The sequence below is a fragment of the Corticium candelabrum genome, chromosome 19 (genome assembly GCF_963422355.1).
Source record: "Corticium candelabrum chromosome 19, ooCorCand1.1, whole genome shotgun sequence".
Taxonomy (NCBI): Eukaryota; Metazoa; Porifera; class Homoscleromorpha; order Homosclerophorida; family Plakinidae; genus Corticium; species Corticium candelabrum.
In genome coordinates, this window is record NC_085103.1 from 4,864,880 (window position 1) to 4,879,755 (window position 14,876).

A 14,876-nucleotide genomic window follows, 5' to 3' on the forward strand; every position below is an offset into this window, starting at 1 on the left:
TGTACTTGTAATACTGTACTCACCTGTCTATTACCCCAGTGCTCAAGTAAGTCCCCAACCCAACTTTGTCCAAGGCTCTAAGATTTTCACACCTCTTAAGCCTGGTTCACAGTATTGAATTTGAGCACCAACATCAAAGACACTGCCTTGACGCACGCGGCATCCTTTGATGTTGACACTGACGCTGATGCTGAAATAGGATTCATTTCTATTCCAGCGTCAGCGTCAGTGTCAACGTCGGCGTCAGCGTTGTACTGTGAACAGGGCTTTAGTCTTTTAATAAGTGCTAGTTGGTGCTCTCTACAGTGACTGTTTGCTATAGATTTGTGTCTGTAGAAATGCAGACAATCTTCAACCTGCGCATGCCTGTTGACCACGTGTTGAAGGTTTCAATGACTCGGATATGTATAGAAGATTAGGTTTCTATATTTTTTAGGTAGTGGTGGTGGTATGAAGCTCTAGTACAATAAATAAATAAATGAATTAACTAATAAATAAGTAAATTAAAAATTAATAATAAATAAATAAATAACTTATTAGTTAATAAATAAGTAAATAAATAAATAAATAAATTAATAATAAATAAATAAATAAATTATAAATTAATAATAAATAAATAAATAAATTAAAAATTAATATAATAAATAAATTATTTAATAAATAATATAAATAAATAAATAAATTAAAAATTAATAATAAATAAATAAATAAATTAAAATTAATAATAAATACATAAATAAATAAATTAAAAATTGATATAAATAACTAAACTAAAAATTAATATAAATAAATAAATTAAAAATTAATATAAATAACTAAATTAATTAAAAACTAATAATAAATAAATAAATAAATTAAAAATTAATATAAATAAATTAATTAATTAAAAATTAATATAAATAAATAAATAAATTAAAAATTAATAATATTAAAAATTAGTAATTAATTAATAAATCAATTATTTCCGCCATCAACTTTAGGCCAGGCAAACTTGATTCCGTATCACATTATGGAAAAAACAAAATAAGTTTCATTATTCATTATTACACTGTCTATACATCAGATGGACCCATCTGTTCACCATGGAAGCTCAACTAAACTGACACTGCCCAAGAGATCTAAAATATTTTATCCTCATTGTTATAATTGTGCTTCTTTCGACAGAATCAACAAACACCTGTTGAAACATTTTAGTATGTGCCATGCCAAACTTGATAGCAAACCATTCAGAGCTTTAATGTCAGTCGATGGTAATATGTTTAGCTAGTAGCTGCAAACATATTAATATTAAATAATATATAATGAATAATAACCCCGCCCACATGTCCTCGTGAAAAAAGCTGAACGATAAGTGAATCAAGTTTGCATGACCTTATACCCCATTCACATAAGCACAGTTCCAAACTGGGCCGAGCCGAGCTGAGCCAGCCCAGGCTAGTAAAGCAAGCCAGCCGAGATAGTAGGCGTGTTCCTTGGTGTGCACACTAGCTATGTTGTTTGTAGAGACACTGCACACCCGTTTGTGAGTATCCCGCGTCTTCATTTGTTCCGCTAATTTGACGAAAACTTCTGTTTCTAGCACAGCCTTCAATTTGAACTTGGATGCTGTCCTCACCCCACAATTTAATGAGGTACAAGGTTTCGTGCTCTGACCACGCCATTTTCATATCTAGTAAGCATGTGTGGCCGTCAGCCTGGCTCGGACCGCATTCACACGACGATTTTCATTCAGCGCTGACCCGTGTCAGCGATGGCTGGCACGGTTAGGAGACCTCGTGTGAATGGGGTATTAGGTGTCAATGTTTGAGTAAGACCCCTTCCCATACTTAAACATTGACTCAGACTAAACATTGGGGTAGGGTGATAATCAAAGGAGTAAGATTAGATACTAATTTTGATATCTTCTCAACAATTATTACAAAACAGCCGCTCTCAGTGATATCTCTTAATGTCAATGTGTCTGACCTTGTAGCCAGGCACGTCTCCTTTCTCGATCCAACCATCTATGATACCACGAAACCTCTCCTCGTCGTCCAGCACACTCGCACACAACACAGTGTCCATGATCTCATCCATATCTCCCTCACTAGCCACATACGCCCTCTTCAAATCCCCCATCTCCTCATCAGACCCTTTGTACTCATCAAAAAACAACTTGATGTCTTCATCTTGGATTTTCTTGTACAAAATGCGCCAGTACTCCGTCCAGTCTCGATCCGACGCAATGGAATCGTCGTCTACCTCTCCGGTGTCATCATACACGCCACGTCTCTCCTCGTCGCTCAATATCTCATTGATTTGAGTCAAAATCTGGAATTTTTCTGTTGCGTCGTCATCCGTTGCTTTGTCCGGATGGAGACGCATTGAGAGACGGTAGTAGCATCGACGAATCGTGTTGGCGTCAGCGCCGCGCTCTGTTCCTAACGCTTCGTAGAGATTTCGTGTGCCAAAGTGACTCTCCACATCATCAAGTAGCGGCATGTCTGCGCATGCGTTACAAAAAAATCGGTCCAGTAGACAAGGAAAGAGAGTTAGAGTTTGTATGATAAGTCGTTTAGTTGTTGAAATAGAGTCACGCTTTGGCAGTTACGTTAATTAAGTGAATCGTCACTCTTGTTTGAGTTTATCCGGGAACTCAAATACTAAGAGTTTCCCGCCTTTTTGCCTTGCTATTTCAAGAAGCATTTGCAGTATCACATTGCAGACGAAATCGGTTCTCAATGTAACTTGGCAAAGTAGCTTTGCGTAGCAGCAAATTCTATACACGCTTAGATTAATTAATTAATTATATAATTAACTCTGGTGTGTGTGTGTGGTGTGTGTGTGTGTGTGTGTGTGTGTGTGTGTGTGTGTGTGTGTGTGTGTGTGTGTGTGTGTGTGTGTGTGTGTGTGTGTGTGTGTTGTGTTGTGTGTGTGTGTGTGTGTGTTGTGTGTGTGTGTGTGTGTGTGTGTGTGTTGTGTGTGTGTGTGTGTGTGTGTGTGTGTGTGTGTGTGTATGTGTTGTGTGTGTGTGTGTGTGTGTGTGTGTGTGTGTGTGTGTGTGTGTGTGTGTTGTGTGTGTGTGTGTGTGTGTGTGTGTGTTGTGTGTGTGTGTGTGTGTGTGTGTGTGTGTGTGTGTGTGTGTGTGTGTGTGTGTGTGTGTGTGTGTGTGTGTGTGTGTGTGTGTGTGTGTGTGTGTGTGTGTGTGTGTGTGTGTGTGTGTGTGTTTAACCACGAGCCGCTGGCTCAATTCTAAGACACTGGCACAAACTTTTCTAGGGATTATTATTTGTAGTGGTATTTGTACCAGATATTCCTGTATGTGACATAGCAAAATTACTAATAATTATAACAATATTAATTTCAACAACATATATTTCAATAGATTTGCACTACGTTCATATACTGCTACATGATGTGCAATGAAAATAAAACATAACAATATCAATAATGGCAATATTAATAATAACAATAGCATAAGATTGTGTTGGATAATTTAGAACATAATACTCAATAGTGAATAAATTACACAGAGCAAACACTAGACGATGTCACTAAAACCTGCTACAGAATCAATACACGTGGCTGCTATAGTAAAGATCCAGTTCCTTCATGTACTAGATTTTCTTATTCAGACTGCATGATTTCAATGTGGCAGTACAGAAGATGTAGTCACTACAGTCAGTCAGGGCATAATCAAGAAGTGTTTCATACCAATATCTGTGAATCCAGCTGCCACTAGACTCTCACTCACCACATCACTTGACTCAATAAAGAGTTCAGGAATTTTCAGATCACTGATCTTGAAGAAAGTGCCTCGTTATGCTTCTGTCATGACAATACAATCTCCTGGTCCAAGAAGTAGAGCTAACTTCTCGAGACCTTTTCGATATTCTTCCAATAATGTGCAGCCACAGATGAGACAGAAATGAGTAGAAATGATATCAAATGGTAGAGTGACGTCACTAATCACCTCTGACTTTGTAATGTCACAAGGAATAATTTGAGATATCACTGATCTTAGAGTGTCCTCTCTTTCTTGTGCCCTAGCTTTACTTCCCTCTAATTCTCCAACTACATGCTCAAATAGATCGGACAGATCTCGCGCACTCTTACTGTTTGATCTCCACAGTTCGGCAATTTTCTGTTATATGCTCTGCATATTCAGCAAACACGATCTCAGAACAGTAAGGTGTGGCACTAACGAGAGGATGCACTTGACTCGGTCCTCCCCCATACTCCAACATCCTACAAGAACCAAACTGGAAAGCACCACACTGGAAGGCAACACTATAGAACTCGTGCAACTGACAAAGCTGCTCCAGAAGAAGGCTCCTCAGGCCTGGATCACTGCCTGTCAAAGAAGTGTAGGAATATCTAAACTTATCTGCATCAAACTGCTTTTCATCGTTGTAGTACGTCGACATATTGCATAAACATGCACACACAACCCAGTCTATGTCACCGTCTACCAGTCTGTGATGATTACTGCACTTAATTGTCACAGGTCTCAAAAGCTAAAAAACTCTAGCTATACTCATGACCAGTACTTCTCAATGGTCAATCACCGAGGAGGTCTTCCAGTCCGACACCCTCAGCAAGCTGTAAAGACTAGACGGTTACGACCCCTGCTGCCCAGCTTAGCTTACTTGTCTAACGTCTCTTGTGCCTATAAGGGTTGCTTGTTACGTCTGTCCCAAACAGAGAAAACTTGGGGAAAACCCAGGTGTCTGAACACGTGTCGCGGTGAGTTGTCTAACAATGAAATTTTGCACTCTACTCGGAATTCATGAGTCTAGTAATTGTACGTGCGAGCTCGGATTAGCTAACCAATAGAAGAAATTAATTAGCATTCCTAGCTAGGTTTGACATCTATGCTGGTCTGCCCCTTTTGATCATTCCAATTTTTGCATTTCAATGCTGTTAAAAATTGCAAATGTGTCAAATGTTTTAATGTACATTCGATTTCTTTACAAACCATAAAGCAAAAAATTGGCAATTTTGGTTGAGCGGTGCATGATTCTATTGTTTGCTAGTCTTGTCCGGTGCCTGTTTGGAATTGTCAATCGGGCACCGGACAAGACTAGCGCGAGAGAGTCTGGGGACGAGGCTACCAATTGTCCGGCTGGCCGTCCACAGTGGTACATTGTATTACTGTAACCCTAGAGCATGCGCGCCTTGGGTTGATGAAAGGCACCGCTATTGGCACAAGGTCTCGTAGCTCTCCCGCGTTGAAAGTCTGGCGCGACTTAGACTCCCATGATTGCGGGCCCAAACTGTCAGGTGACATCAAACTCAAATAATTAGACGAAATCAGCCATCCTGAGGATTCCAACTGCTTGCACAAGTCATATGTATCAATTTTCAAATTACTAATCTAGTAGAGCTTGACAGTTGTCACTGACGGGAGATCTAACACACGCCCCAAAGTTTGTAAGCTTGGTCGTGACCCTCTCATGTCTTCTCCTATCGACGCCATTGTCAGAGTAGTCACTTAATTGTGGATCCAACACACGGACACGGCGGTACCGCGAAACGGTACCGCGTCACGACTGGCTGTTTTTGTTGTCACCCGGATATTGGACTTTTTCCGGTTGTACGGTACCGCCCTCTCCGTGTCTTGTCTCTAACAAACGGACAACTAAAATTTGCTCTAGCTATAGGTCACTGCATACGAACCCATTATCTTGTACTGTGTGCTTGTGTAAACAGCGGTCACGTGCTATCTTTTACACGCAGTGAGTGGTGTGTGTGTGTGTGTGTGTGTGTGTGTGTGTGTGTGTGTGTGTGTGTGTGTGTGTGTGTGTGTGTGTGACTACTTGTTTGCAGTGCACGCGCTTCTTGCACACATGCACATAGAATGATTAGGAACAACTGCAAGCCATCAAGCCGCATGTGCTAGAACAACTACAACCAACCACGCCTACCACGCAGTGCACAACCACACTAGCACTGCAACCACACCAGGCCTGCAACCACACTAGCATCATGCGGCAATGCACTTCACTTGTTCCAAACTGCCACGCAAAATCTTCCCGAAATCGAGACTCACATCTGGAAGCGAAGCCAATTTAGCAATCATTGTGCTGGCATGCCATGCATGCAGTCTTGCAGATCTAACGTGACGTACAACAAACACCTGGTATGGGTAACTCCTCGCTACACAAAAAACAAGAAACATCCAGTTTCCATCCTCACAACTAAGCCCAACTAGGGCCAACTGAACAGTCATAATCTGATACCTTACCCGGAATAGACATAAACCGGTTGTCCATATATGGCAACTTCCGTATTACTTTGAAACTCTACCACAGCAGCTTGGAGTGCCATCCGACTAAGAAAACGTCCAAACTCTCCGCTTTCCACTCATTCTTCGCGAGGTACTAGAATCACTTGCCTCATCGTGTTCTTCTCTCCAACAACAAAGGTCAGTATGAAGACTCCATACGCCATAAAATCAACGGAACGGCCGGTCACGCCGGAAAGCTCACTGCACGACCATCGACACCTAACGAGGTCTCCGACTACCGTCCTGACGTCTGTCCCCACCTTCTCTGGGTGGGAGGAAGAGTTTGGTGTCTTTCTCAGGCAGCGGAAATCGAGGAGAACGTCCGAGTCCGGTGACGACAGCGACTCTGGCAGCTCGACATACGACATGTCGCCCGTTAGAGAGACATATGGAGACGGACACTCGAAGAGACACACGGTGGCGCTCGCAGAGAAGCAAAAAACAGGTTTTTCATCGATCCGTTGTGCTGAAAACGGCGACTGGTCGATATACACGGAAAACTACCGGAACCGGTTGTCACCGGGCAGGCTAGATACGGAAGAACAACAACAGGAAAGTCGGACAAGCTTGAAGAAGAGTCGTAGCAACCGCTCGTGGCTGCGCATACGACACTTGAACCCGCCATACCGAGCACAAAGCGGCTGCACGGACGAGGCGGGAAGCGACCGGAAGTCACAGTTGATGCGTCTCTTCTCGCAAGGGTGGAGCTGAAGTTGATGATGATGATGGTGATACCTTGCAGGAAATCTAAGACAATTGGCACTGCTAGATTGTCAGTGTGACCGCGCCCTATTTCTTCATTTTTATGTAGAGAACATGGTAGGTATAGTTCTTGTACAGTGATAGACACTCTAGTGTGTTAAAATTGACTTAGCATTGTGCTTTGTAGAAATTGTTAGTACATTTGTGAATACAACACAAAGTATATATTTAGAAATAGAGTTCTGTCTTTGAAGGTTCAATTAACCTTGGCTTTCACACACACACACACACACACACACACACACACACACACACACACACACACACACACACACACACACACACACACACACACCTGTTTGGATTTTGATTGCAGAACTTCGTATGATTTCTATAACCTTGTTGTTTAAAGTTTTGGTGGCAGTGACAACAAAGGAGGATCTCTTGAGCTGCTGCTCCAAGTTTCTGTCGTTGGTGATTGACAAGACCTGGGCTGTAAAAGTGCAACCAGATTGAGTACACTGTAAGTCGGTCTGATCTGATACTTGCTTCCTCTCATTTCTTTCCTTCCTCTTCTCTTTCCCATCTTTCATTTCCTCAACTTCCTCATTCAACTCTGTAGCTACAGCGTCTACTGTAGATTTCCACTTAGCACGATGTTAGGCAATGTGCATCCATTCTTTGTTGAGTTTACATTTCTTCAAATCTCTCATCACAACATCGACCCATCTCAGCATCTGGCCACCTACAGAACGTTTACCTCCTTCAAACTTGCAAACCAGCAGTTGCTTTGGAATACGACGAGGTTACATCCTGGCTACGTGGCCTAGCCACCTTACCCTTATCTTCCTGATCATTGTTTCTACAGCCTCAATACTTGCCTTAACCCGAACATCATTATTCCTCTGCTTCTCTCACTGATATGCCCACGATGATTCGTAAGCAAAGCAAGCAGAAATTCTGCAGTCTCTTGATGTGCTGAGACAAAGGTGTCCAGGCCTTACTGCCATAAAGAAGAGTTGTATGAAGCTGCCTCGAACATTCTTAGTTCAATAGATTGTTTGATTGACTTCTGATACCATGCAGAGAATTCTACAAAGAGATCTGAAGCTGTTGGATGCTTTACAAATTCTTGTACTAATCGATCTCTCTGTCTAATTGACAAAATGATGTGACAAATTTCCTACTAAAGTATTGAAACTCCTCCACAACATCTACAGGCGCGTCTGTGCTCTGTAAAGTGACACTTCTTGAAAGTTGTTGTTGGTTGTTAGTAATGCCTAGAATTTTTGTCTTTAGGCACTGCACGATGGAATTGCCCATTTGGTTGCAGTACAGATCTAGATCTATAGTAACATCTCTTCCAACTCATCCATAGAGTTGCTGAGCAGACACATGTCATCTGCATACTCAAGATCTGGGATTAAGGTTTGATCTCTCATCTGCTTTCTTCTCCCCACTAGCTCGATCAGCTTTGTGTTAATTAAACAAAATGGTAATTCCATTCCCATCCAGGGTGCTTCTGCAGAGACATGCTAATAACTGCATCGAAAATAGATTAAGTTAAACAATCTGGGTGCTAACACATCACTCTGCTTAGCACCATTTCCAATCCAAACCTCTTTAGAGACTTTGCCATATACTCTCACAGCTCCACTGACGTCTTTATGGAGAGCCTTCAAGATCTTCAATTTCTTGGGTGGTAAGCCATAACATAACTCTAAAGCAGACCATAATGCTTCACGACTAACCGAGTTGCCTTCTTTAGGTCCACAAAACACAAGAAGAGTAGTTGGTGAAATTCACGTGCACATTCCATCAACATGCCTAGTGAAAACAGCTGGCCTGCACAGCCTCGATCACCTTTCCTAAAACCACACTGATTCTCCCTCAACAACCTAGCTGTTGACAGTTTCCTTCATTCTCTCCAGAAGAATGCTGCAAAAGACCTTTCCTGGAACACTAAGTAAGGCAATGCCCCTGAAGTTGTCACAATCATCATAACTACCCTTCTTATGCAGAGGAACAATTAATTGTGTTCTCCAATTAGCAGGTACTTCTTCACTGAGCCATATTTGCTGTGATAACCGAGTGAGCCATTGAACCATGCAATCTCCACCAAACTCAGCAGTAAGCTCATCTGCTCCCGGTGCTTTGTTACACTTGAGCTAGATGATAGCTTCTGCTATCTCCTCTGTAGAAGGTCTAGATATCACAACATCCTCTCTGTCATAACCACCTTCAACACCATCATCAACCTCTACACTGTCTTTTACATTGCCTGAAATGATCTCAGACACTGCTGATTATATTTTGTTCAACTCTGATTCAAAACACACACACACACACACACACACACACACACACACACACACACACACACACACACACACACACACACACACACACACACACACACACACTACACTGCATGTACAGTGCACTAACAGATCAATAGTCTGTTAGAGTCTGAGACAAAATATCTAAAAAATGCATACACAAGTAGTCAGACCTTGTGACGTCCCGTGTAGAAAGTGAGTAAAATCAAGACAGCGTCTTGAAAAGATTGAAGAGAATAAAGTTCATATCTCTTGTTACAAACCAACATCAAAAATTTCTAAAAACATCAAGAAATCTAATCAATAACCAGATTTAACAACAGGAATGTAACTAAAAGTTTAGCTTGACTTTTACCTGCGCAATAAATTTTATAGTCAGCATCGTGTAAACAGCAAACAAGAAACCGCATCAATCATGCGTACAGTGTGTACGTACTCAGTAAAACCACGTCCTACTATTGATATAAACAATCACGTGCTTGTAATCAATCAAATCAAAAATAAAATATTTTATGATTTAAAATAAACATAATAGTACATGCTGTATGTTACTTAGCACTTTCCTGTTGAGAAAACGTCATTGAGAATTTGGAAGCGCGCTTGCTGTTTGGAACTTCGAGGCCATCATTTGCACTGTAGTTACACTGCGCATGACAGTTGATGGCACACTGCCAATAATGTTTATTTATTAAAAACTTAACGGATCTGTTGCCCTGTTGCATGAGCACAACATCCCCACATACGTCAAATTATCTCTCTATTAGTGAGCCTCCCTCTTGCCTTACAATCTGGTAACCTCATGCGAGTCAGTTATCAATACAATAATACAATGGATGTGCACAAATATCTTTCAAATTCATACTGCAATTGAGTGCACAACAAGCTGCAAACTACCAGCAACAACCAACATTGAACAACCTAGTAGTTCATTCAAGTCTCAGATGGTTCAAGTTCAGGCGGCTTCTTCTTCTCCTTCACCTTCTTCCTCGTCAAAGTCTCCCTCCTCTTCGGCAGTCGCATCCTGGTATTGTTGGTATTCAGAAACAAGATCGTTCATGTTCGACTCAGCCTGGGAATAAATATTAGTGAGTTTCAATAATAATAAATATTGTATTGTTATGTTACCTCAGTGAATTCCATCTCGTCCATTCCCTCTCCAGTGTACCAATGAAGGAAGGCTTTACGCCTGAACATGCATGTGAACTGTTCAGAGATTCTCTTGAACAGTTCCTGGATGGCGGTGCTGTTACCGACAAATGTGCCCGACATCTTGAGACCTCGTGGTGGAATATCACAGACGGCTGTTTTCACATTGTTTGGAATCCATTCCACAAAGTAGCTGCTGTTCTTGTTCTGAACATTCAGCATCTGCTCATCGACTTCTTTCATCGACATACGACCACGAAACATTGTGGCAACAGTGAGATATCGGCCATGACGAGGATCACAAGCGGCCATCATGTTCTTGGCATCAAACATCTGCTGGGTCAGTTCTGGAACAGTGAGAGCACGATACTGCTGTGAACCACGACTGGTGAGTGGAGCAAATCCAGGCATGAAGAAGTGGAGACGAGGGAATGGCACCATGTTGACAGCAAGCTTACGAAGATCAGCATTCAGTTGTCCAGGAAATCGAAGACAAGTCGTAACACCACTCATTGTAGCAGAAACCAGATGATTCAAGTCACCGTACGTAGGCGTAGTCAGCTTCAGTGTACGGAAACAGATGTCATAGAGAGCTTCATTGTCAATACAGTAGGTCTCATCGGTATTCTCAACGAGCTGGTGGACAGACAGAGTGGCATTGTATGGCTCAACAACCGTGTCACTCACTTTAGGAGATGGAACAACAGAGAACGTGTTCATGATACGATCTGGGTACTCTTCACGGATCTTGGAGATCAGTAGTGTCCCCATTCCTGATCCTGTTCCTCCACCCAACGAATGAGTGAGCTGGAAACCTTGAAGACAGTCACATCCTTCCGCTTCCTTTCTCACAACATCAAGAACAGAATCGACTAATTCAGCTCCTTCTGTGTAATGACCCTTAGCCCAGTTGTTACCAGCCCCACTCTGACCTACAAATATTTTGTCACCATAACGACCACCGCGCATGCCCCACAAAAACACACGTGATACTACTCACCGAACACGAAGTTGTCGGGTCGAAAAATCTGCCCGAACGGTCCCGAACGAACCGAATCCATCGTCCCCGGCTCTAAATCGACGAGCACGGCGCGCGGAACGTACTTCCCGCCTAAAACCCGAATGTAGCAACTGCAAACAATCGTCGCACGGCAACGAGCGAGAACAAAACGAACCCGTGGCCTCGTTGTAGTACACGTTGATGCGCTCCAACTGTAGGTCAGAGTCTCCGTGGTACGTACCGGTCGGGTCGATGCCATGTTCGTCCGAAATGACTTCCCAGAACTGTAACAAACAAAAAATGGCGGCCGCCAAGGGCGCGAAAGCTCAGAAGTCGCGTTTTACCTTCGCTCCGATCTGGTTTCCGCATTGTCCGGCCTGGAGATGAACTATTTCGCGCATTTCAGTTGAGAAAACGAAGAGAAACAAGAAAGTGGCAGCACGAGTCAACGGCGAATGTGATATGAACGGGTGCAACGTTTGTGATCAGTTTGACCAATCACAAACGGGAAATTCAATCACGTGATATGTATTTTTACTGCGGTTGCGCAGAAAGAGATGATGTCATTGTTACGTCGCGTTTTCGTATGTCACGTGTGCTATTAAACCGTCGTTCCTCGTCTTTCTAGGCGATGACTCGCCATAAAACGATATTAGATTTTATTTTTAGAGGTTAACAATGCACTGAGATGCTGTAAAAGCTTCACTCAATAAATCACGCCTTTTGATTATGCAATCGGTCTAGTCAGATGCATTAATTAATTACTTAATTAGATCAGCCTTGATTACAAGTTCATTAATATCAATTTTGCCAATGCCATTCGTGGCTTGTGTATTGCTTGTACAAAACAGTGCAGGTGTCAATCACACAAATGCAAGTATCCATGTATCATCAGACATAACAAGTTGATTTCATGGTGCTAGACTATATTGGCCACTAGACTGTCACTTATTGATGAACACAATGTGCAATAGAATGTTTTAGTCCAGAAGTTAATTCCTCCGGAGTGACGACTGTTATTCAGTTGGCTTCTGCATCTCCTTCGCCTTCTTCGTCCTCGATGTCTCCTTCCTCTTCGGCGGTAGCATCTTGGTATTGCTGGTATTCAGACACAAGATCATTCATGTTTGATTCAGCCTACAATAAAATTTTAAAATAATAAATGTTGACTAATTGTTATGTGTAAATATAATACTTCAGTAAACTCCATCTCGTCCATTCCCTCTCCAGTGTACCAATGTAGGAAGGCCTTACGCCTGAACATGCATGTGAACTGTTCAGAGATTCTCTTGAACAGTTCCTGGATGGCAGTGCTGTTGCCTATAAACGTGCCCGACATCTTGAGACCTCGTGGTGGAATATCACAGACGGCTGTCTTTACATTACTTGGAATCCATTCCACAAAGTAGCTGCTGTTCTTGTTCTGCACATTCAGCATCTGCTCATCAACTTCCTTCATCGACATACGACCACGAAACATAACAGCAACAGTGAGATATCGACCATGACGAGGATCACAAGCGGCCATCATGTTCTTGGCATCAAACATCTGCTGGGTCAGTTCTGGAACAGTGAGAGCACGATACTGCTGTGAACCACGACTGGTGAGTGGAGCAAATCCAGGCATGAAAAAGTGGAGACGAGGGAATGGCACCATGTTGACAGCAAGCTTACGAAGATCAGCATTCAGTTGTCCAGGAAATCGAAGACAAGTCGTAACACCACTCATTGTAGCAGAAACCAGATGGTTCAAGTCACCGTACGTAGGCGTGGTCAGCTTCAGAGTACGGAAACAGATGTCATAGAGAGCTTCATTGTCAATACAGTAGGTCTCATCAGTATTCTCAACGAGCTGGTGGACAGACAGAGTGGCATTGTATGGCTCAACAACCGTGTCACTCACTTTAGGAGATGGAACAACAGAGAACGTGTTCATGATACGATCGGGGTACTCTTCGCGGATCTTAGAAATCAGTAAAGTGCCCAGCCCTGATCCCGTTCCTCCACCCAACGAATGAGTGAACTGAAAACCTTGCAGACAGTCACATCCCTCTGCTTCTTTCCTCACCACATCAAGAACAGAATCAACTAATTCAGCTCCTTCTGTGTAGTGACCCTTAGCCCAGTTATTTCCAGCCCCACTTTGACCTACACAACAGACACTGATATTAACTAACCTCGTAACTATGACAACAACACGCGAGGTCGGGACTCCAAAGCTCAAATCTTACCGAAAACAAAATTATCTGGTCGAAATATCTGCCCAAACGGTCCGGAACGGACGGAATCCATCGTTCCTGGCTCGAGATCAACAAGAACGGCGCGAGGAACATACTTCCCACCTACACACGTTAATCAATTAGCTACACACCAACAAACGTGTCAATCACGCTTGTTGCAGTGACATAGCAACGCAACCCCAAACAAAGAGCAAAACCTGTCGCTTCATTGTAGTAGACATTGATGCGCTCCAATTGCAGATCAGAGTCACCATGGTAGGTACCAGTGGGGTCGATGCCATGTTCATCAGAGATGACTTCCCAAAACTGAAATACAGCTTTGTTCATATCTGATGCGTTGAGAACAGACTGTCTACTGCAGTTGTTGCTGTTACCTTTGCTCCTATTTGGTTACCGCACTGGCCTGCTTGCAAATGCACAATCTCACGCATTGTGGTCAAGAGGAGAGAGAGAGAGAGATGGGGGAAACTGTTGGCAAAAAGAATGTGTTTGCAAGCACGAGGGATTGGCCAATGGCAGTGTCCAAGTAATTAGCAAGTTATGATATCAAGCAAGCGCAAACGCTGGCTGTTAGATATCCCTAGACACGAGACTAAAGAGTTGAGCTTGTGATTTTAATTTTTCAAATTGTTTACTAGACGACTACAGTATATTGTGGTGTGTCTTCTGTCTAAACGTATGCTACTGTAGCTGGTTGCATAAACACAAAATATTAGAAAACTTGTAATATATTTTACTAATTATATCAGGTCAGATAACGACAAGAGAAAATGATCACAAGGGGTTTCTTTGTCTGTCCAACTATTTGTCTATCTGTCTAATAGTGAGATATTGGTTTGTAGCACATGTAAGTAACCTGCGATCTTTTGAGTTATCAACTGCATCCAATACTTGTGTATTCCACCTAATGTCTACTGTCTTGATGCACACCAATGCTATCAATGCAATAATTAAATTTGATGTAAAGTAGACAAACAGAACGAAAAGCCATTGGCTACACACATGATTGAACACCCTACATTGTGTTAATCACAAAGTCTCAAACTTCTAAACACGAAAGCGACCCAGATACAGTGCAGACAATGAGTGATTTCTGAGAAAACATTCATTGTCTACTGCAGTATTAAGACACTTAACTACATATTGATGTGTGTGTGTCATTATGCCCCTCCATGATGGGC

At 42.3% G+C, this 14,876-nt stretch overlaps 5 protein-coding genes across 5 annotated transcripts in view; 1 reads left to right on the forward strand and 4 right to left on the reverse strand.

The window, feature by feature from the left end:
• LOC134195128 (dnaJ homolog subfamily C member 9-like) overlaps window positions 1–2,635 on the reverse strand; it is a 4,618-nt gene extending 1,983 nt beyond the window's left edge. Inside the window, exon 1 of the mRNA XM_062664138.1 lies at window positions 1,966–2,635. Within this exon, the coding sequence (XP_062520122.1) occupies window positions 1,966–2,481 (516 nt within the window). The 5' untranslated portion in view covers window positions 2,482–2,635. The remainder of the gene's footprint in view (window positions 1–1,965) is intronic.
• A 1,164-nt stretch (window positions 2,636–3,799) lies between these two features.
• On the reverse strand, window positions 3,800–4,406 carry LOC134194645 (indolethylamine N-methyltransferase-like). Its single transcript, XM_062663587.1, has 2 exons — window positions 4,185–4,406; window positions 3,800–4,123 (listed from the first exon to the last, which is right to left on the reverse strand). Exons 1-2 carry the CDS (start codon window positions 4,404–4,406, stop codon window positions 3,800–3,802), a joined length of 546 nt encoding a protein of 181 aa, XP_062519571.1.
• Window positions 4,407–6,322: 1,916 nt separating this feature from the next.
• LOC134195180 (uncharacterized) lies at window positions 6,323–7,217 on the forward strand. The gene has a single exon (XM_062664187.1). It carries the CDS (start codon window positions 6,413–6,415, stop codon window positions 6,977–6,979), a length of 567 nt encoding a protein of 188 aa, XP_062520171.1. The 5' UTR covers window positions 6,323–6,412; the 3' UTR covers window positions 6,980–7,217.
• Window positions 7,218–10,134: 2,917 nt separating this feature from the next.
• Window positions 10,135–11,945, reverse strand: LOC134195127 (tubulin beta chain-like). Its single transcript, XM_062664137.1, has 5 exons — window positions 11,800–11,945; window positions 11,631–11,739; window positions 11,456–11,566; window positions 10,435–11,387; window positions 10,135–10,378 (listed from the first exon to the last, which is right to left on the reverse strand). Exons 1-5 carry the CDS (start codon window positions 11,854–11,856, stop codon window positions 10,262–10,264), a joined length of 1,347 nt encoding a protein of 448 aa, XP_062520121.1. The 5' UTR covers window positions 11,857–11,945; the 3' UTR covers window positions 10,135–10,261.
• Window positions 11,946–12,255: 310 nt separating this feature from the next.
• On the reverse strand, window positions 12,256–14,170 carry LOC134194432 (tubulin beta-4B chain-like). The gene is made up of 5 exons (XM_062663352.1): window positions 14,070–14,170; window positions 13,893–14,001; window positions 13,687–13,797; window positions 12,651–13,603; window positions 12,256–12,592 (listed from the first exon to the last, which is right to left on the reverse strand). Exons 1-5 carry the CDS (start codon window positions 14,124–14,126, stop codon window positions 12,476–12,478), a joined length of 1,347 nt encoding a protein of 448 aa, XP_062519336.1. The 5' UTR covers window positions 14,127–14,170; the 3' UTR covers window positions 12,256–12,475.
• Window positions 14,171–14,876: the final 706 nt, after the last annotated feature.

What these genes read in the sequence shown, in the direction of transcription:
- LOC134194645 (XM_062663587.1), bottom strand. Translation starts at nt 4,406, where the DNA reads ATGTCGACGTACTACAACGATGAAAAGCAGTTTGATGCAGATAAGTTT. An exon ending in CGAGTCAAGTGCATCCTCTC is followed by an intron (nt 4,124 to 4,184) that starts GTTAGTGCCACA and finishes AGCATATAACAG; the next exon opens with AAAATTGCCGAACTGTGGAG.
- LOC134195180 (XM_062664187.1), top strand. Translation starts at nt 6,413, where the DNA reads ATGAAGACTCCATACGCCATAAAATCAACGGAACGGCCGGTCACGCCG.
- LOC134195127 (XM_062664137.1), bottom strand. Translation starts at nt 11,856, where the DNA reads ATGCGCGAAATAGTTCATCTCCAGGCCGGACAATGCGGAAACCAGATC. An exon ending in GTACTACAACGAGGCCACGG is followed by an intron (nt 11,567 to 11,630) that starts GTTCGTTTTGTT and finishes TTCGGGTTTTAG; the next exon opens with GCGGGAAGTACGTTCCGCGC. An exon ending in ACCCGACAACTTCGTGTTCG is followed by an intron (nt 11,388 to 11,455) that starts GTGAGTAGTATC and finishes AAATATTTGTAG; the next exon opens with GTCAGAGTGGGGCTGGTAAC.
- LOC134194432 (XM_062663352.1), bottom strand. Translation starts at nt 14,126, where the DNA reads ATGCGTGAGATTGTGCATTTGCAAGCAGGCCAGTGCGGTAACCAAATA. An exon ending in CTACTACAATGAAGCGACAG is followed by an intron (nt 13,798 to 13,892) that starts GTTTTGCTCTTT and finishes TAACGTGTGTAG; the next exon opens with GTGGGAAGTATGTTCCTCGC. An exon ending in ACGAGATGGAGTTTACTGAA is followed by an intron (nt 12,593 to 12,650) that starts GTATTATATTTA and finishes ATTTTATTGTAG; the next exon opens with GCTGAATCAAACATGAATGA.